This window comes from Talpa occidentalis, unplaced genomic scaffold (genome assembly GCF_014898055.3).
Source record: "Talpa occidentalis isolate TD23 unplaced genomic scaffold, MPIMG_talOcc4v2.1 talOcc4.13, whole genome shotgun sequence".
In the NCBI taxonomy this organism is placed as follows: Eukaryota; Metazoa; Chordata; class Mammalia; order Eulipotyphla; family Talpidae; genus Talpa; species Talpa occidentalis.
Genome location: NW_023601322.1, coordinates 24,317,331 through 24,340,265, shown reverse-complemented (window position 1 = coordinate 24,340,265; position 22,935 = coordinate 24,317,331). Strand labels below are relative to the sequence as shown.

Below are 22,935 nucleotides of genomic sequence, written 5' to 3'. Positions count from 1 at the left end.
CTCTGGCTCTGGTGAATTCTCTCACCCTTCCGCACTTCTGACTGTACCCAGTGCTTGTATAAATGAATAAATAAATAAATAAATCTTTAATTTAAAAAAAAAGAATTAATTGCTGAATAAGTCTCTCCTTTGAACCGGAATCTGATTGCTGGGCATTATCATATAGATGTATTTATAATTTTCATTTCAGAAAGTAATGTTTAAGGCTAAGGACAAAGTGTAAGAAGAAAGAGTGATAGTTATGGTTATTTTTTTTTCCACATACTGGTGTCAGTCCAGTTAATACCATGCAAGTAAGTGTGAGAATACTGATTATTCTCTCTCACATTCTTGTCTTTACAAAGTAAAGATAAATAGTGTCATTTAGTTGTCTGTATCTCTCTTTATTTTACTTGATATCAGAATTTTATAACACCAATTTCAAGATGTTGTACATCTCTATGGAGTCACAATGCTAATGAACAACATCCTTTTGACAAGATTCTCTTAGACTAGTATAGTGCCTCCACTGTAGTAAAATAATACGTTCAGTTTCAAAAAAACATTCCTTTAAAATCTGTTCAGGGCCATCTGGAATTTTTCTATTCTTTCTCTCCCCAAGATTTCTCAAAATCATTCACCCTTGTCTCAAGATGTACTTTTCAAGTCATATTCTTTGTCTAAAGTGCCCTCCAACTACTGACACACTGAATTATTGAGACATCCTAAATTCTCACCTCCACCTTTGTATGTCTCTGTATATCTTTATCTATACAGTGACTTCAGACCATTTATCAAAATCACCATCAAGCTTATTTATGACTTTAACCTACTACAAGAGGATAAAGGGCTCATAGCTCATGCATTTCCCATTTCCATTAAAAATAATCCAATAATAACAATGAAATATCACTGTAAAAGCAAATTTGATAATGGAGAGTAATTTATAAAAGCATCTTGCTTTATATGTAGTGACAGGCATAATTAAATGCATGTCTAGTTGCATAAGCATTTTAGGTCAAAAATACTGTTTCTGTATGCATGAATCATGACTCTTTAGAAATAGCTGAACAACTTGAAGCAAAGTATATAGTGATAAACTAATTATGATTTATAATTAACATGAACAGTAACTTGTATCATACAGCAGCCTAAGTGCACTGATACATGATGATGTCCTAGCCTTTCCAAAATTATAACTGTGATTATTATGAATTAATAATTAAAAATGAGTGGTGATATCACTGTTTAAGTCACTTTTGGACTTTTGAAATGGCCTTCAGAATCTGAGTCACATGAACTGTGATGTTTACTGAATTTGGATTAATATGGTTATAGATGGCGTAGTCTTTTTTTCCTTCTTACTGGTTCAAATAAACATGTTTTTGTAAGTACTGGTCTATATAAATATTCATATAAATATTCGTATTTATTTGCAAGATGTATTTGTTGTCAGGTGTTCTAATGGGAGAAACGGGGAAAAAAAACTTCAGAAAGGTTTTATTTGCCTAATTTTGAGCATTTTCAACACATGCCAGCTTTCCAGACATTTTTGAAGAGAAAGATAAGAGAGAGTAAAGCAAAGCCAATGACTCTGTCTCTGCAATTTTCCTTAATACTTTAGAAGATTATGGTGTGAACTTCATACATGTCTTTACCACTCAGCTGAATTCATTTGTTTTTCTATCTGCTGCTGGCACTTCAAAGTTGTTTTTCTAAAGATTTTTTTTTAAACCTTTCAATTATTTTCTTCTCTTGTAGATAACACGGTTGTGGAATGAGTCACTACATTATGTTTATTTCTGTAGACACTTCTTTTTCACTGTCTTTTTTAAACGTGTCCAATTAGAAATGAGAAGTGGTTGACATATTATAATTAAGGTTCCTAAAACTTTCTTCAAACTGACACAAGTGACTTTGTGTGTGTGTGTTTTTTTTTTTTCTCGTACAAGTACTGGGTTGTAGGCCAGAGACCTGGGGTACGGGGTGAGAGGATTCAACAGAGACAGAGTGGGAAGCAGAACAGGCAGAGCTACTGAAATAAACTGCTGAGGGGAGCAGTGAGCTAGACAAGAGAAGTCTGCTGCACCATGTATGGGTTCGCTCCCTGGCATGGGAATGAACTCAGGCCATAGTGGTGATAGCACTGAGACTTACCCACTATGCCACAAGGGAGGCCCTACAAGTGACTTTTCTAACAAATGGTAATTTCTTTTGAGTTTCAGATGATATGCTCTTTAGTATCTAGAAATTACTAATTTGAGGATTTGGGTGGGAGATCAAAAATAGTAAGCAAATTAACATTAAAGTTGCATAAGCTTCTTTTATATCCGTGGTGTGTCCATGTGTTTCTCATTTTTTTTTTTTTAACTGTCATTGCAGCTGGATATTGTGTGATTACATATATACTTGGTGTTGGAGACAGACACCTGGATAACCTTTTGCTCACAAAAACAGGTAACAGTAGCTACTAGCAGAAATACATTTTATATGTCAGTGATTTTTATTCTGGAATCTATTTAATAATAATAAAGTAAGTTGCATAAAGTGAAATTAAATCATAAACTTAAATGTTCCTTTAAATGGTACATTTGAAGTATTTCTAGGGGAAACTCCTCACCTTTTCCAGATGGCCATCTAGCTCTTGCGTCTTGGCCTTTGATGGAAAGCCCATTGTGTAGACAAGCTCTACTTTCTCTTTTCAAACTAAGCTAACTTTGACTGCTACCTGTTAGTCTTTGCTTTTCCCTTTGGAGTAACCTCTGATGCCCCTTCTTCCTGATAATTCTTGAACTTCAAACTGAAATATTAACCTCTTATTTGAAGTCCTAATTATATAGCAAATTGTAAAGGTTGTTCTTTTCCTCTGCTACCTACTTAACTTGCTTCTCACCTCTTTTTCTCATCATGGAAAGCAGAAACATATTTATCTATCAAGTTGTTCAAGTCCAAGACTTAGCACAGGTTTTAATTCTCACTCCCCCCTCCAAAATAGATTATGAAATTACTCTCTTGCTTCATGTTTACTGCATTGACCCAATATGAAGCTAATAATAATTTTTGTCCATACTGTTTGAATAAAATCTGAAGTCTTTGCTATTGGCTGTCTTGGCTTACCTCTGCTGACCACCCCAAAGCTGTGAATGTCAGACCACTTTTGCCTCAGGCAAGTGCCCTTGTTTCCTCTTCTTGGAAAGCTCATCCCAGGTCTTTGCTGTTGTGACTTTAGTTACTATGTCTTAAGTTCTAATGCATCTCCAGTGAGAAGCCAATTCTAACTTTCTGATTTGAAGTAACATATATCTACCCTGTTCCATTGCTCCCTACTTTTAATTATTTTGTTTTCCTTATACCAGTACTCACTTGCTGAACTTTTATCTTTTATATGTAATTCAGCAAGTATTATTGAGCATAACACTTATTTTCATAAGTGCAGGGGAAACTAGAATAAACAAAACAGGCAGAAATCCTGACTCTTTGTGGAGCTTGGTGACTTCTCATTACCATCTCCCAGTTCAAGATACAGATTCCATTAGAGCAGGGGTCTTGTCCATCCAGTTTGCCATCATGCTTCCAGAGCCTTAAACACTCTTAGCTAAAGTGTTTGATAAATCAGTGTTTAAAGAAGATATGAATAAATATTTCTGCTCTTCTGTATAACCTTTTTTGGGTTGAACAGTGTAAGTTTTTCAGACTTACAGAGATTCTGATGGATTTTAAATTACTCTGTAAAACGGTCTCTCAGTTAAGGACATTTTGTTTTGTTAGTATTCCTCCAAAATAAGATACCCAGAATTTAACATAATACATTGAGTGCAATGTGAGTATTAATATACTAACCTTATTAATTCACATAAACTGAATTTCCTTTTTTCAGGTTATTTAGAAAAGTCATCTGTTGTTTACAATTTTAATCCTTTTATAACCACAATGAAATTCTTTAATGTATGTCACAGTATTATATCTATGTTATATTCATAGAACTCATAGAACTTATTTCTTCTTTTAGAAGTTGATCAGTCAAACCTCCTTTGTTGAGCTTTGAAAACTCTTCTTTTGTAGGAGTGTGTGTGTGTGTTTATGTTTTTTAAGAGTAATGTTTGGGAAAAAGGAGTCTGTTCACTACGTTTTCATGCAGGTCAAACTGTTGTGTGATGGAAATTGAATTATAAAATTTCAGAATTAGAAGCTTTAAGCTTCTTATTACAAGTTTTCCACTAGAGGGTGCTCCAAATTTGCCTTTAAAAAATAAAAACTTACCTTAAAAATGCTAATTAAAAGGTACATTTTCTTTCTTTTAAAACATTTCTTTTGTGTTATTTTTTTGTAATTGCCCTTTAATAATTTCATCCATTAACTTTTTGAGTCTTCTTATTAGGATAAATGCTTTCAGTTTAGTTAAATAAAATTAGATTCTAGACGGAAAGACTGGTTATGTCAAGAAAATGGAAGTATAATTCATTCTTCAATTTCTAAAAATTTTTAATGATTTGTTAATTTTTTTCCTTTAGTTATCTTTTACTAACAGTCCATATTTAAAAAGTTTTCAAGTTACATTAATTGTATGTCATAAATAGACTTTGTATAGTTTAGATAACTATTATGTATTTAAAGTGAAATAGGCCCTCTAATAGGGCCTCCCTGGTGGTGCAAGGGGTTAAGACACAACCTATGAAGTTATCCATAGCCACTGCAGAATGAGTTCGATCCCGGCTAGGGAGCTACCCACATGGTGCAGCAACCTCTCCTGACTCACCCACAACTCCCCTCAGCAGACTATTTCAGTCCGTCTGCCTGTTTTGTTCCCCGCTCTGTCTCTGGTGAATCCTCTCACCCTCACACCTCTGGCCTGTACCCTAGCTCTTACATGCATAAATAAATAAATCTTTAAAAAAATGCCTCTAATATGAAACTTTTTCCATAGTATGTACATTTTGGGTTCAAATGCCTTCAACATAGACTATAACATATTAAAAATTTAGAACTTTTGATGCTTTCCTACCTCTCAGGTTTGATAGAACTTTTTGTTTGTTTGCTTGCTTTTTAAAGATTTATTTTATTTATTTATGCATACAAGAACTGGGGCCTAGGTCAGAGGTGCAGGGGGTGAGAGGGTTCCCCAGAGACAAGAGTGGGGAACAGAACAGGCAGATCTACTGCAATTCTGAGGGAGCAGTGGGTGAGACAGAAGAGGTCTGCTGCACCATGTGGGTTAGCTCCCTGGCTGGGGATCGAACCCATGCCATAGTGGCTGGCAGTATTTTGATAGAGCTCAGACTTTAACCCCTGCACCACCAGGGAGGACCCTGATAGAACTTTCTTGATGGAAAGTAATGTTTTTCTCATTCTTCAAAGTAAAATGTTTTGTCTTCTCATTTGCCAAGTTGGACAGTTTTAGTCTTTGACTCTCCTTTGTGTGAATGTGGATTGGAAGTTTGGTCATTATTCCATTGACTTCATTTTTGTTTTATTTCATAGTATGAAGAAGGAAACACTGAGATTTTATTTCACTGGGGTCTTTTGTGACTTGGCCCCAATATATGCTGTTCCATCTGTAAATATGGTTGAGACAGAAAAGGTTCAGCCAGAGAAGTTTAGCAGTGTTTGGAGGAAAATGTGCCAATTAAAATAGAGAATTTCAAAACTAAACACTTGTATAATATACACAAATGTAAATTATAGTTTACCAGAAATTTTTTGCCCTTGCTTTCATTTGGTTGTGGACTTTTAGCTTAGTTGACATTTCCTCATTTTGTGCAGCAGAGGGCGCTGTGTATCCACAATGTAGAAGTATCCATAAATGTAGAAATCTGCGGATTCCTTTTCAGTGTATTCTCATGTGGTCAATTAAACATTGTTTGTTTTTTTTTTTTCTTTTTTTGAAGCAGATTTGGGGTGAATGATGTTTCACTTGTTAATGCATTAGTATAATAATTATTTGGGCAAGGTATGACAGAGTCTAAGCTGTGATAGGGGTTGGAAAAAGTGTATTTTTTTCTTCGGTTCCTTCGAGGAAGCTTTAAGAAGTTTGTTCAGGATAATCAATTGTGGCAGGGCTCAAATAAAACTATCAATATATTTAGGTATATCCCAAATTTTTGGAGAAAGGTTTTTATTTCTGAGAATCTGAGGGGAAAAGTGGACCAATATAACTTAAAAACTTTTGTTACTTTTGATATGCAGACTTTATCATAGAATTAATATAAAATTAATATGTTAATAACCAAAACCACATTCACAAATGAAAACAAGGAGCTGGGTATCTGTAGAAAGTAGAAAGTTGCAGGTTCTCAGAATGGCCCTTCTAATCTGGTGTTACCATTTGTGACAGGAGAGAGGAGATGAGGCTTCTTTTGTCTTCAGAGTATATATATGTATAGTTTTTGACCCTTTGGTTTGAAAGCTTAAAGAAAAATAGTCATTCTTACTGTTGTCCTAATTGGACATTTTTTCCAGTATATCTCCTGATCAGATCATCCTTATCATTCTTTTTTTTTTTAATTAATTAATTTATTTATTTATACAAGCACTGGGTACAGTCAGAAGCACGGGAAGGTGAGAGAATTCACCAGAGCCAGAGCGGGGAGCAGATCAGGCAGAGGGACCAAAGTACACTGCTGAGGGAAGCAGCGGGCGGTAGGAGAGGTCTGCGCGCCATGTGGGACCCTCCTCCAGTGGCTGGGGAGCAGCCGGGGATCGAACCGGTGCTGCAGAGGCTGCAGGCAGCTTCGCAACCCAGCGTTCAACCACTGCACCACCGGGGAGGCCCATCCTTATCATTCTTTAATGTTTGATCAATTCTTTTCTTTTTTTTCCAATCCTGAGGAACAGTTTCACAGAGGAGTTAATTAATATCAAGACTCTGAAGTTAGTGATTCTTTCAGTTTAAATTGTCCCTCTGTCATTGGGTCACTTTAGGTAAATTACCTAATATCTATGAGTCAGTCTCCTCTTCAAAAATATAAACAATACAGAACCTCTTTTATGGTGGTGTTAAGAAGGTGGAGTCAGATGATAGGGTAGAGTTTTATATGGAATGAACATGTAGTAAAGATTCATTCAGGGCTAACTATTATTGTTTTGTTAGTTTGTTTTGCCATCAGGAAATAAGAATGCTTTCCCCTTTTTTTGACTTACACAGCTATTATTTGGGATTAAAATTTAAATTAGATTATATTTCAAAAATTTGTTTTCTCAATCCCAACTCCATTAAACTATTGCTATTCAATTCTCTTTTGAATAGCTCTTTATTTTAGGGGTATAGAAAGGTTTATAAAAGAAATAGTCAGTATGATCATTGATTTAATGTTATCCTTTCTGTGTTTTTGAGATAAACCTAGATATTTTAAAAATAAAGTATGTTTATTTGTTTTATTTTTTCTCAGGGCAAAATACAGTTGTTCACAGTGTTCAAAATCTTTTTATATAGAAAGAACTTAGTTACTATTCCATTGGTTTTGCTTCCTCGGCTATTATTTAGTTCTACAGATTAAATATACTGTAAAATCTAAAACTGTAGGCTAATTTGTCAGTGTGCTAATTTGTCATTGTCTGGAACTTGAGAGAGGATTATTTTTGCAGTTAGTAGGCATCCATTAAATGTTTGTAAGTTAATTAAATGAACTAGGGTTTTTCATGTCAATTTTACTCATTAGGGTTTCAAGAAAAATCTGTTTTCTATCTAAACTTTTTATTTCTATGATAGAATATGGATTCATTGTTATTTACCAGTTCTATTGGTTTTTCTCATTGATGTATCCAAAAGGAACCAGGCAGACATACACCATCTCCCTTTTTTATTCATGAATACTTTTTTAGTTTTTATTGATCATTACTATAGATGTTTAAATAATGAGAGGAATTTGACTTAATGTAAACGGTTTTCTTTTCAGATCTTATTTAAAATCTTTTGAAAGTTTCTTGAGTGTTCAATTAGTCTTCTCATGATTACTGAAACCTGTTGTTATGGAGGAGGGGTACCCCAGACTCCCAAACCTGCCTGTTCCAAGTGGGTTCTGCCATGCACTGCAGACGAACCATATTCTAGTATATAAGACCTAAGATACAAGAGGAACTTAGCTACAATTTGTGTGTAATACAGGGAAGAGAAAGAATAAATAGTTTTCTCATGAAACACCCAAAGTATCCTTCCACTCATGAGTAAATGCCTAGCCAAACAGGGTTGGCCCAAAGCAGGGCTGCTGAGGCCCAAAAACTTGCCACACGTCTAAGGCACCTACTGGTGGACACCCATAGGAAAAGGGCAGAAGGGGTCAGACAAGTTTGGAAGGAAGAGAGCAAAATGAAAATCAAGATGAAGGCTGCCATTGTTAACCTCCCCAGGGTCTCACACCTTTGTCTGTTTCAAGTGTCTCCTTCCATGTCCTCCAAGTCCCTGGTACCAGTCCAAGGTGGAGAAGCAAGTGCAGCTTCTTCACATGTCTCTGCTCCCTGTGCCTCCTCCAAGTTTCCTTCTTGATCTCCATTTCCTTCTCTCTAGCTTTCCCTCTCTGTTCAGTCCCACCTTTCCTTGGGGGGACCCTGAACTTCCCCTTTCCCTTTTCCCTTCTTAAACTATTATGAGGAAAAAAGTCAATGGTGGCTGTACATGGTGTCTTCTTTTTAGGTTTACTTGAGAAGGGCATTGTTTCTCAGAAGAGGTTATTAGAAAAAAATAATGTGCAATAATACCTTGTGTGTCTAAGAACCTAGAAATTATATCATGGAGAAAGTAACTTTGGTTGGTTCATGAAGAATGTGTTGGGTTTGGAGGGGATGTAAATGGAGAAAAGCACATATTCCAGTGTAAATCATAGGAGCTTAAATAATGCCTTTGCTTCTAGTACATAAGCTGGTTAGATTTAATTTGAGATCAGATTATAGAGGGAAATCTAATTTTGTGGATCACCTTTTATATAGCTAAGTTTAATTCAGTCTATAGAGTAAAACTAGAGTAGGATATTAAATTTTTTTGTTAAGATTTTTTATCAGGTGATGCATTTTTTTGTCTATTGTCTAGGCATTGTGTTTGTTTTTCTTTGCAAAGAATTTGGGGGGGGGGAGATTAAATTCTAATGTACTAAAAAAGCATTCAAAGTAGCCTAGCGACTATAAACTAGATATTAAAATTATTAATACATTTTCATAGTGACCCCCTTGAATAAAAAATGTGCCCAACTTTAAGATAATGGGGTTGTACAACACAGGGAAACTGTAACTATCAGTCTTGAATATGAATTTTTTGAAAGATTTATTTATTTATACAGACAAGATCTGGAGTACAGGCCAGAGGTCGGGGGAATGGGGTGGTGAGAGGATTTACCAGAGACAGAGTGAGGAACAGAACAGGCGGATCAACTGAAATACACTGCTGAGGGGAACAGCGTGCAAGTCAGGAGAGGTCTGCTGCGCCATGTGGGTCACCTCCCTGGCAGGGGATCAAACTCGCACTGCAGTGGGTACAGATAATAGCTTCATAGGTTGCATCTTAACCCCTTGTGCCACCACGGAGGCCTCAAATATGAATTTTTAATTCATTTTGGTGATTAATCTTTCTACTGTCCCTTCTATGGTGACCAAATTGAAGTTGAGAGTTGTATCGTTCAGTGTAAACTGGATCAAAAGTCTTGGAACTTCAACCTAGTGAAAATCATTGGGAGAACATATTTTATACAAGTTGCTGTATCCCTGCCTCGGTGTTTCTGATTCAGTAGTTTGTTAAGGCCTGAGAATGTGTTTTACTAGTAAAGAGAAGTATCCATAATTGGGCCTCCCCAGTGGCGCAGCGGTTGAGTACTGGGCTGCGAAGCTGCCTGCAGCTGCTGCAGTGCCGGTTCGATCCCCGGCCACCGGTAAGGGTCCCACATGGCGCACAGACCTCTCCTGCTGCGCCCACTGCTCCCCTCAGCAGTGTGTTTCATCAGTCTTCCTGTTCTGTTCCCCGCTCTGGCTCTGGTGAATTCTCTCACCCTCCTGTGCTTCTGGCTGTACCCAGTGCTTGTATAAATAAATAAATAAATCTTTAAAAAAAGAGAGAGAGAGAGAAATATCCATAATTATCAGAAAAAGTTATTAAAATTCTTTTCCTTTAAAAAAATCCATATCTGTTGGGCCTCCCCTGGTGGCGCAGCGATTGAGCACTGGGCTGCAAAGCTGCCCGCAGCCTCTGCAGCACCAGTTCGATCCCTGGCCATCCGGCGAGGGTCCCACGTGGTGTGCAGACCTCTCCTGCTGCACCCGCTGCTCCCCTCTGCAGTGTATTTCGTCAGTCTGCCTGTTCTGCTCCCCGCTCTGGCTCTGATGAATCCTCTCACCCTCCCGCGCTTCTGACTGTACCCAGTGCTTGTATAAATAAATAAATAAATTCTTTAAAAAAAAAATCCATATCTGTTTAGAGACTAGATTCTTTTCTTTTACTTCAGTTAAAACAACATATTCTACTTGCAAGAAACATCAAATGGGAGAATTCATCTAGCCTCCTATTAAGGTAGACATTAAAGAAATATGAAAAATGTGAGACAGTGCCATTTTGCTCACTAAATTATTTTATTTTTGAAGTTACTGTTCATAAAAACAAGTTAATGTTAAAATATTATTTAAGTATTGGTTATTTTGAAATTAATATTTTTAAAAGATCTCAGTTTTAATTTCCAATTTTAATCAGTCTAAATAAAGGTAGTCAAACTAAGGCCATTTTGGGGTCTTCAGTAATTTTTAAGAGCAGAGTTCTGAGACCAAAATGTTTTAGAATTGCTTATTGAGGGCCATTGTTTTAATCTCCAAAGACATAGCGTTCTGCATTAGACATCAAAACAGTTCCCTAACAGGAAAGAATGTTCCAGGGAATAAAACCTTACTGGGTTAATGATTTGTGACTAAAGGAAAATTAAAATAGGTAACATTTAATAATTTTGATTTTTGGAATGGAAATTGTATGGTCCAATATACTATCTAAATAAGCATGGTTGTCCCCTTTTCTTCAGTTAGCTTAATTTTGTCCCTATTTATAAGACATCCATGTTAACAGTTATATGGAAATGATAATAAATTATTCAAAACACTTAGCAGATAATTGGAATATCTATACTTAAGTATGCTATATTGTTCTTTGTTCCTGAAAAGCTATTATGGAAAATATTTCATCATTATTGTGCTTTTTTATAAGTGAAAATATCTGTATTTCATAAGGTTTTAATATGTATTATGAGCAGTGGGAATGTAGGTATAGAAAGAGTTTTTAATTCCAGAAATGTAAGTTCCATTGTAATAATAAATAGTTGTTCACCACCTTTTTTGTTTCTAGGTCTATAGTACGTATACAGGAACAATAGGACATTCACATGACAAATCTAGAGATTTTTGTAGGAAAATAGTAAAATGTAAAGTTGTATACAAAAAAAATTGAAGAAAGTGGGACATTAACCAAGGAGTAGAGTGGCAGGGAAGAATATCTGAATTAGGGGCATGTGTGGAATTTGAAAAAAATAAGGTTTGGATTACAAGTGTCAAATTGGGGAGAGTAAGCACAAGCATGAAGACAGAATGAATATAATTTGAAACTGGTCATATTTATATTAGAAAACAAAACAAAAAAAAGAAGCACTATTATTAAATGCTGTTAACTTCAGCAGTATCTGTTCTTTTTAATCCAAGAACTACAAATGTCTTGAACTACAATTTTAGAGAAAAGTTCATGTCACACACAATAACAGAAAAATTAAGTTAGCAACTCTTATCTCACATGTATTGCAAGTCAGGTACAAAGGAGGTAATCATAGTCAACATTCAATTTGTTTTTATGTATATATATTTTGCCTCTGGTCTGTTCAAGGTAATAGTTGTGAATAAGACCACACACTCTGAATTTATTAATTAAACCGTTTTATTTCATGAAGTGCATTTTAAAAATCCTTACAAGTTTCATTTATAGACACTAACTTTAAAAGAGCCATTCCCTTTGGTATGTAGAATGAATTTTCTCAAAACATTAATAGCCTCTTTTCAAAATACACGACTCTTTGAACTTGCAAAGCATGATAATGGTTTCATTGTTAGATACTGAATCTTTTATGGTTTATAATTATGTTGTAATCCTGTTCTCTAGGAGTTTTCTCACAAGAAAATATAGAAATACTCCTCGTTTGCAAGCAGTGACACATAACTGACATGGGAATTCCAGTAACGCCTGTAATGAAAAGAGGAAAATTGGGCTAGGTTTTGTATTAAAAGCACCAAGTCTGTTAAATAAACCATGTGTGATGTTGATACTAGTTAATACTAACATGGTTTTTTAAGGGTGTTCATTTTGAAATCAAAGATTTTCAAGCTAAACATATCATTAGGAATTACATTGTAAGGAAACAGCATTATTTAATTAAATAAAACCTAGAAAAGTTCATCTATACCTATGATATTGTAAAGTTCTTATCTCTGTCTTTTGAAGAGTATAATGGTGTTTATCTAACAATGTAGAAAATAAATAAAAAATTCAGAATGAGCTCAGTATACAAAACGGTGTTTATTTTAGTTAAGGTGAGGATGTACATATTTAGTTGAAGGTGCTAAAATCCGTAACAGAAATTAGGTACTTTTCATCAAAACCTGGAAAATTATGATAGGATATATCCTTGAACCTTAAGGGATTAGATGACGCTTTCCCAGTAATACAATTGTCAAATTCCTTTTTCTGAAACTGTTTCCTCATGTGTTTAGAATCATGGGCTTCCTTTGGGAACTTGGTGGTATATGGATTTCCCTTCAAATTTCATTGTGTTTAGAGACCCCTTAAACTCATTTTAGGATTGTAGAAAGGTGTTTTTTCCAATCATGAGTAATACACAGACCTCTTAAATAGGAATGAAACTTGATATATTAATATAGTGTGTTTCATAACCTTAAATATGTACAACATATAAAGTCTGATAGTAATTTCCTGTGCATCTACTCTTATATAGCTATAAAATGCACAATTATAAAATAGCTAAATTTACCAACATTAATGTGACATGATGAAGTAATATTGAAACTAAATTATCACTTGCAGTGTGAATGTGGTATAGATAGTATAGTTTGAGTTCAGAATGCTGTTAATACCACATCCCATGAAGATTATTAAACTACTTCTCTCTACTTGAACTACTTCATATCTTTTTCTGTTTTGTTTTGTTTTGGATGTCATGTAATTTCAAGGTCTAACAAATAATGTTTCTGTTACAATGAGCCTGCAACAGTTAAAATAGCCTTGCTGTTTGATATCAAGCCACTTGAAAATACTGAAATCACAGTATAGTATTAAGTACTAAGAAACATCTAGATGATCCAGACTCAGCCTCTATTAATTTCACTATAGATTTTCAGGAAAGTAAAGACACAAACTATTAAAGCAAAGCAGTTTCTCATGAGAACTAGTAGACTTCTAGAAACTTTTCTGGTATCAACAGTGTTACTAAAGGATTTCTTACCCATAAATGCAAGACTGAGAAGTCATTGGTTAAATAAATGCTAAATGGTATTGAGTGCTTCTCAAAGTGGTATTATCCCAAACTTTTGAATTATAACAAAGATAAATAAAATCAGAGTTTTGATTATAAGACCTAAGAACTACTGTTCATTAAGAGTTTAGTGTAGGAGTAAATTATTCAAATTCAAGTTTAGGTAAGTGAATTATTCAAATCTCCTTTTGCCTAAGGTGTTCTGTAGAGTTGGTATAATAGGAGCCTCATTCATTACCTTACCAACTGTCTGTAGATTCTGGTAGCCTTAATGTGAGTAAGAAACATTTTGCAAAGATGTTACTACTTTTGTTGATTTTTTTATTTTGGGTGGGTTGGGGGAATAACAAAAACCACTTTTCAATTTTCCATAGATTTCTTGCTATCTGTATCTAATGCCTTCTTATCTCGCCTCCCCAATTTATGTTACTATACCAGATATATCCATTTTTTTAAAAGAAAAATTCTGATAAGACACTAATCTGTTCTTCAGTTTAAACAGAACATTTGAAGCCTAGTATAAGTTTAAATTTAAAAATGTCAAGGACATGTTTGGATAAAGAAAAAACTAAACTGGTTTCACCATAGCCATGTGATCATATTATTTAAACCTTTGGACAATTGCTGTTATGAGTAATCATATGTAAGTTGTTTCTTTACATATGAACCCATGTGTCAAATTTAGTACAAGTTCTACTGTCGACTCCCTATAATTTACAGTGTTTTTCTTTAATGTTGTGTGAAATAGTGCCAGTATTTATTTTGAATTTTACTTAAATTTAATATCATTATTGCCTCAAATTCATACTTTTATCTGGCCTTGAAAAATTTAAAGTGTCATTTTCAAAGTTTTGTAAGATTTCCAAGTAAAATATATTATTTTTTTCTTACAAGAAAGATGCCTATAAGAGTTGTAAGCAATATAATTGCTTAGGCCTTTAATATTTGATTACTAATTATTGGCAGTTGTGATTGCAGGTATTAGTGACATACAAATATTTATTCAGTATATTTCAAAAGTCTTAAAATGATTTTTATTAATATGAATTTTTAAACAAGTTTCAGTTTTCAGAATTTTTCATAAAAATTGGTGTTTGGGGCCTCCCTGGTGGCGCAGTGGGTTGAGCACAGCACAGCGCTGTGAAGCTGTCCACAGCCTGTGCTCCGAGGGATTCCCAGCCTGCCAGGGAGATTCCCACATGGCACAGCAGACCTCCCCTGTCATGCCTGTTGCTCCCCTCAGCAGTGCTTTCCATCTGTCTGCCTGTTCTGCTCTGCACTCTTGTCTCTGGTGGATTCCTCTTACCCTCCTGTGCCTCTGGTCTGTACCTCAGCTATTATATAAATAAAAAAATAAATCTTTAAAAAAAAATTAGTATTTGAAGTATATAAGATAAAATTATGCTCACCTTTAAAAGACCTGTTCATTACATTATAAAATAGCTTAATTTGAATTCAGACTAAAATGACTTTTCCTGTGACCTAGAGATAGACCTTTTAAAATGGGGCAAGTCTGGGCCTCCCTGGTGACACAGGGGTTAAATCTCAGCACTGTCAAGCTGTTGCCAGCCACTGCAGCATGTGTTTCATCCCTGGCCAAGGAGCTGACCCACGTGGTGCAGCAGACCTCTCCTGCCATGTCCGATGCTCCCCTCAGCAGTGTATTTCAGTAGATCCGCATGTTCTGCTCCTTACTGTGTTTCTGGTGAATCCTCTCGCATACACCCGCACCTCTGGCCTGCACCCCAGTTCTTGTATGCATAAATAAATAAAAATAAATCTTTTAAAAAAATAAAATAGCAAAATGGGGCAGATCTATAGATGTAATCATTCTTGACTTAATAGGGTTTTTTTGGTTATTTTGCTTGACAGCTCTTCTATAACTTAGTTGGGGATAATAATGACAGCTTATTACATTTAGAATGTTTACTGTGCATTATCCATTGTGTTAGGTAGCAGGTATATTATCTCTCTTAAATCTGTCTTTTGAGGTAAGTATTGAATATACTGCAGTTAGAAAGTAAATTTAGAAAGTTAAGCAACTGACCAAGTGAGATATGAAGGTGTCAGTTTTTCTGTAGGGCACTTGTACTACTGACTCCCAGCGCCTACCAGTGGGTCGTTATTACCCTGCAGTTTTACTGCTCTAACCATATTCATTTCTGTGCCCATCATTGTATTTCCAACACTGACCTAATGATGGAATATAAAGTTTTCAGATAATAGTAATAATGCTCTGAGGAAGAGGTAGACAGAAGGGTATTACTAACATCTTACTGAATAGAGTCAGTGTATAAAAATATTTTGTAAAGTGGCAAAAATGTGCAAAACCTCAAAATACACATTTCAACAAGGAAAGTTTTTGGCTTGGTGCCCTTAAGGGAAACTATAATCTAAGTTTCCATATACATGATTCAGGATAAATTTCCACATATAACAGATCATCATGTAATACATAACAAAATAGTGGCCAGGTTGCATGAGGGAGATCTTTGGTTGACTTTTTAAATGAATTTATTCCTTCATTTAACAATAAATGCCTACTATGTACCAGAAACTATTCTGGTGGCAGTATACAGTTTGTGTGAAACAAGCATAAATTCCTCCCTGCATGGAGCTCAGAGTTTCGGATCCATGGGTTACTTCTTGTATTAAAATGTATGTCTATTTTATATCTACTTGTGAATTACAAGATGTTGTAAGAATCCTGTTGGGAATTATTCTCTAAAGTGAAGAATCACTTTCTGTGAGTTTCCGCGATGGCTCTAGGAATTTTGTTCATGAGCACTGCAGCTGCACTCAGCTCTTAGTATACATGCATATTGTGCTTGGTTTCCTAGTTTCCACCAAATGAGGGACAAAGAGTAGTTGAAAATGGTTCAGATGAAGCTAATAATAGAATTTGAAATTTGGGGTTTTTTTGATGGGGGTGGATAGTAATAAGTTAAAAAAGAATTTTTATCTCACAACTATATAAAATCAATTATCTTCCACTATATGAAGGGCAGTTCACTTAAACTTCAACATGAGACATTTGCTATAAGATAATTTCTGCTAACACCTTTATCCTTTGTTTAGGCTTTGACTGTACTGATTGTAGAGATCTGAATGTAGGATTCAAGTTTTTTAATTAATATTACTGGAGGATTATTTTAAGTATAGTTTCATCTGAATAAATGTGAGTTAAACCTGCAATGTGCTCTAAGGGCCCCATCCCAAAATGAGAGTTAAAAAAAAATCATAGAACTTATTATGCTTCATCATGAATTAATACTCTATGAAATGTTATTGCTTAGATCAGTTGTATGTACTGTCCCCTTCCCAGTTTTTTAATCTTAAAGAAAATGAATTTCTTATGAACATCCAGGCAAACTCTTCCACATAGACTTTGGATATATTTTGGGTCGGGATCCGAAGCCTCTTCCACCCCCAATGAAGCTTAATAAAGAAATGGTGGAAGGAATGGGAGGCACCCAGAGCGAGCAGTACCAAGAGTTCCGTAAACAGTGTTACACTGCTTTTCTCCACCTTCGAAGGTAAGTTGAATTGCTCGGTATGGACAATTTTGGTAAGCTCATTTCAAAGAACAATAAAGGTAGTTGTTTAAATCATTCTTTTTCAAAATGACACACGCAACAATATTTCCTAGTGTACATTTGATATTTTGATAAACAGTTTGATATCAAAGAAAAACAGAATTCCTTGCTTTTCCACTAATTTTCCGACTGCTAAATCCCACCAAAGGTTAAGCTGGCATTACACAAGATTAGGCAAACACAGGCTTCAAAATCAGAGGTTGAAATCATGTTAATATAATATGCTCTGTGTTCTTTGACAGTACTGGCGCAGAGAAAAGGTTGAGAAGCTTTACAACATTTAGATCTTTCTGCAGCCAGACTTGAAGGAGTATAATCACCTACCTGACTCCCACATTTTTTTTTATCGTAGAGTGAAGTATCTGGCATATTTAGAGTGATATTTAAATGGAGCCATTTTTAGCATCCTTAGTTTTGGCTGCTCCTTGGGAGCTTTCAGAAATGTGTTAAATGATTAAAGAGTAAATGTTATATATTATTGTTTCTTAAGCGCCTCATCAGTCACTCTACTGAAAAAGTGTATTGATTATTCTTTGTCCCTTCTTTTTCTCCAATGAGATACAATGTCACTGTCTGCTTTCTTCATCTTAACTTACTTAAGAGTGAACATCAAAGCATCAGAAAAAAATTAAAAGGCAAAGACTTCCCCAGTGGTGCAGAGGGTTGAGCGCTCTGCTGTGAGGCTGTCCACAGACTCTGCAGCATGGGTTCGAATCCCGGCTGGCCAGGGAGAAACCCACATGGCGGGGCAGCCTCCCCTGCCTCTCCTGCTGCTCCCCTCAGCAGTGTCTTCAGTTAGTCTGCCTGTTTCGATCCCCGCTCTGTCTCTGGTGAATTCTCTCAGCCTCCCGCGTCTCTGACCTGTACCCCAGTTCCTGTATAAAATAAATAAATCTTTTAAAAAAAATTAAAAGTCAAGTTTGTTAAATTCAAGACTTGGGGGCCTCCTTGCGTGCACAAGGGGTTAAGTCTCATCACTGTGAAGTTTGATCCCTACCCAGGGAGCTAACCCACATGGCACAGCAGACCTCTCCTGACTTACCTGCTGCTCACCTCAGCAGTGTATTTCAGTCAGTCCACCATTTCTGCTCCCCACTCTGTCTCTGGTGAATCCTCTCACTCCCCACCTCCCCCCGGTGCCCCTGGCCTACACCCCAGCTCTTCTATGCATAAAATAAGTAAAATAAATCTTAAAAAAAAAATTCAGGACATGGCTATAATGATTACTCAAAAACGACAAGCTCATTTGACTCTAACTCTGTTTTCAACCTAACTATGTGAAATGAATTTTCTTAGTCCAGTAGAAAAGTCCAGCACAGAAGACAGATTAACCTTCATGCTCTTCCAGATTAAAATACAATCAGTAGACATTGAATTTTCTATGTGTGCACTGTCTTGTTTATAACATGAGTTAGTTATTCAGTGGTTAAAACATAGACACAATATGTTGTTAACTGAATATCATGTACATGCATTTTACAAATGATCATATTATTTAGCCTGTAGGTGGTAGAGTGGTTCACTTTCACTTCCCAGAAATGCTAAAGGAATAATGAGAAGATTGGCACTCTTTTGATTTGCTTGATGATGCAGAAGCACTTGGAGAGAAATGAGAATTCCACTTTAATATCTTGGATTTTTTTCATGTAAAATAGTTAGAGCCTGCAGAATACTAGATGGAGCCATTGCGATCTCATTGAGGAGAAAGTCAGAATGATATAAAATGATAACTAGAGAAATGTCAAAGGTGCTCTGTGTTATTGAAAGCAGAAGAAAAACAATATGTTTTATAAACTGTCATGTAGAATGAGAAAACACAGACAGATTATTAATGTGCAGCCAAAGTTAACTTTCCTCAGAAAAGGCTTTCCTAAGAAAAATCACAAAGAGATTATTCCAAATAATTTTATGTCAAGTCATCATGAAAACTTCAATTTTTAATTTTTAAAAATTTCACTGTAGTTTAGTTATGATTTGCTAGATCCTGATGTTTTAATCAACATTTATTTTTTAATGTATTTAATATATGGTTAAGTTAGTAAAAATTTCCTTCTCAATATGAGAATTAGGCCAATAGGTGAAAGTTAATTTGGATTTTACATTATTTGGCACTTTTATTATTAGGTTTGTTGATATGACCAACTTTTCATGATTTCTGCCCCAAGAAGCTGGTGAATACCATTGGACCACAGACACAGTCCCTTTCAGACAGAGTCCTGGGTGGTTGCAGTTGTTCAGATGTCAAAACACATTTGACGCTCATGTAGCTGTTATGTAACAAAAAATTCATTCTCCAAAGAGCTACTGGTAAAATAGGTATTGATTAATAAAAGGGAATAATTTATTTTTTGAATATGCTGTCATGGCAACAGTAATTCTAAATTATTTTAAATCTTATGTGTTCAAGGAAAGTATAACTACTTCTCCTAACCCTTATTTATGCCAAATATCAAGTTAAGCATTGATAATGCACAGATGGCCTAAAGCTTTCAGGAAAAATTCTGAAATTGGGAATGTATTTAACTATATCAAGTAAAGATCTTACATTATTACAGAAGATCTTTGCCTGCTCACCAGTGAATTTCTTAATCACACTACCTTTCATCATTAATGTTATTGTTTTCCCTCCTTGAAGTAGTACAATTATTAAATTAATTTTTGTTATCAGATACTATGCTATTTATTACATGCAAAATGGAGAGATTGTCAGGGAAATAGACCTGGAACATTCCAGTGAGACTTGATGTAGTAAGATGCATTTCTGTTTTTACTATTGAATATTTTTACTGAACTGTTTAGACCATCTCTGTAAGAGCAGTGAGTGGCAAGGTGGTTAACATAAACACAGGTAAGAGAAAGAGAACATTTTCCCCCCGAACACTGTACTCAACTCACTCATTTTAAATAGTCTAAATTATTCCAGTCCTTATATCTTTTTTTTTTAATAAAGAACTTTATTTTTTTTAAAGATTTATTTATTTATTTGTACAAGCACTGGGTATAGTCAGAAGCATGGGAGGGTGAGAGAATTCACCAGAGCCAGAGTGAGGAACAGAACAGGCGGACTGACAAAATACACTGCTAAGGGGAGCAGTGAGCACGGTAGGAGAGGTCTATTGCACCATGTGGGACCCTCCCAGTGGCTGGGGATGGAACCGGCAGTGCTGCAGAGGCTGGGGGCAGCTTCGCAGCCCAGCACTCAACCGCTGCACCAATAGAGGAGGCCCAGTTCTTATATCTTTGTCATCATTTAGAGCTAAACTTGGCCACTCCCTCTTATCAATAATAGTAAATTTAACCTTCCAAAATCTTCATCCCAAATTTCCACTCTGACCAACTCCTCTTACTCTTATAGCTCATTTTTGAATGTCCCTTATTCAAATGAATCTTCAACCTTACACTTGATACTTCTAGTCTCACCAGCCTACCATTTTATATAATAGACTTCATAGACTCAATTTTCTTCTTTCCACTCAATTTTGTGCTCCCAAACTATAATCACTTTTAGTGCTCATCTTCCTAAACTGTCCCTCAAACATTTTTTTATCCAGTCCTATGACCTCACTTACTCCAACCCCCAACTCTAATCAGAACTGTCTGCTCCCTGTTTGATGTGTGCAGGGCACCAGTTGATATGCTGAAGAAAGTCAGTCCATCATGGTGTTCTCTACATCAGTTTTTTTTTTTTTTTTTAATTCCCCATACAATTGCAACCCCCTGATTTTGACCCCAATCCCACCTTTCTCCGCCCCCCCCCAAAAAAAAAAAGTGTGTCTCTGGTTCATAGTTGTTTGTTGATTTTGATTTTTTTCTTTCTTATAGTTATTCTTTTTCCTGGTCCCTTATTTAGGTTTTCTAGATTCCTGCTATGAGTGAGATCATCCGGTATTTTTCTTTTTCTTTCTGGCTTATTTCGCTGAGCATGATCCCTTCCAGCTCCATACATATTGCTGCAAATTGCATGTGTTTATCTTTTTGGAATGCTGAGTAATATTCCATGGTGTATATGTACCACATCTTCTTGATCCAGTCATCTATTTTTGGGCATTTGGGTTGTTTCCAAAGCTTAGCTATTGTAAATTGTGCTGCTATAAACATAGGGGTGCAGGCGCTCTTTGGAATTAATGTTTCTGTGTCCTTTGGGTAAATACCTAGGAGTGGAATTGCTGGATCATATGGAAGCTCTATTTTTAGTAGGTTGAGGAATCTCCACACAGCTTTCCATAGTGGTTGGACCAGTTTGCACTCCCACCAACAGTACAGGAGAGTTCCTTTCTCTCCACATCCTCGCCAACATTTGTTGTTGCTAGTTTTTTTAATATGTGCCATTCTCACTGGTGTGAGATGGTATCTCATTGTAGTTTTGATTTGCATTTCCCTGATTGCAAGTGAAGTTGAACATTTTTCATATGCCTGGTGGCCATTTGTATTTCCTCTTTGGTGAAGTTGCTTTTTAGCTTTTCTGCCCATTTTTTGACTGGATTATGTACTTTGTTTTTGTTGAGTCTCATCAGCTCTTTGTAGATTTTTGTGCTCAGTCCTTTATCATTAGTGTTGGGTGCAAAAATTTTCTCTCAGTTGGTGGGGTTTCTCTTTATTTTTGTTATTGTGTCTCGTTTGCTGTGCAGAAGCTCTTTAATTTGATGTAGTCCCAGCTGTTTTTATCTTTGCCTTCACTATCACTGCTTTGGGTGATGTGTCTGTAAAGATGTCTTTGAGGTATATGTCATGTAGTGTTTCGCCTGTATTTCTTTCTATATATTTTATGGTTTCAGGTCTTATGTCTAGTTCTTTAATCCATTTTGAGTTGGTTTTTGTGCATGGTGTGAGGTAGTAGTCAAGCTTCATTCTTTTGTATGTAGCAACCCAGTTTTCCCAGCACCATTTATTGAACAAACTTTCTTTGCTCCAATGCATAGTCTTTGCTCCTTTGTCAAAGATTAGTTGACCATAGATCTGTGGGTTTATTTCTGGGTTTTCTGTTCTGTTCCATTGGTCCATGTGTCTGTTCTGGTTCCAATACTATGCAGTTTTGATTATTATGGCTTTGTAGTATAGTTTGAAATCTGGGCAAGTGATGCCTCCATCCCCTTCTTTTTTTTTCAGGAAGGTTTTGGCTATTCGGGGGTTTTGGTGGCTCCATATGAATTTCATCAATATTTTTTCTATTTCTTTGAAGAATGACATTGAAATTTTTATTGGAATAGCATTAAATCTGTAAATTGCTTTTGGTAGGATAGCCATTTTGATAATGTTAATTCTTCCGATCCTTGAGCAGGGGATGTCTTTCCATTTCTTTGTGTCTACTTCTATTTCTTCAACAGTGTTTTATAGTTTTCTTTGTATAGATCCTTTACTTCTTTTGTTAGGTTTGTTCCCAAGTATTTGATTTTTTTGTTTCAATAATAAAAGGAATGGTTTTCTTGATTTCTTCTTCTTCAGATTTATTGTTTGTGTGTAGGAAGGCTACTGACTTTTGTGTCACCATCAGTTTTAACTTGTGCTTCTCACCTGGAATCTATTTCATACTCCTCTTCCCCCCAGAGTACATTTGGCTGCATGTAGTTATCACAACTGGGTGAATGCCATTGACATCTAGTCAGGAGAGCCAGTGACAACTCGACATTACACCACAGTTCTGTTGCTTCACTTCCTTCACAGCACATTCTCTTTAAAACTTTTTGTTTTCACTTTCTCCTCTTACATGCTTTTTTTTCTTCCTTCAGCTTTCTACAGTAAGAATTCTGGTCAGACTCTGCTTTTGAAACTCATGTCATTAAAGAGTTACCTATACCAGATCTAGTGTCCATCTTTGTTTCTAGCCACTTTGACATAGTTGACTATTCTTTTGTGACTAAAAACCTTTCTTA

The 22,935-nt window shown here is 35.7% G+C and overlaps 1 protein-coding gene across 1 annotated transcript in view; it reads left to right on the top strand.

The window, feature by feature from the left end:
- The window catches only part of PIK3C3 (phosphatidylinositol 3-kinase catalytic subunit type 3), a 124,381-nt gene that overhangs the window by 77,381 nt on the left and 24,065 nt on the right, over nt 1–22,935 (top strand). The window contains exons 21-22 of the mRNA XM_037508597.2: nt 2,362–2,436; nt 16,837–17,005. Of these exons, the coding sequence (XP_037364494.1) occupies nt 2,362–2,436; nt 16,837–17,005 (244 nt within the window). The remainder of the gene's footprint in view (nt 1–2,361; nt 2,437–16,836; nt 17,006–22,935) is intronic.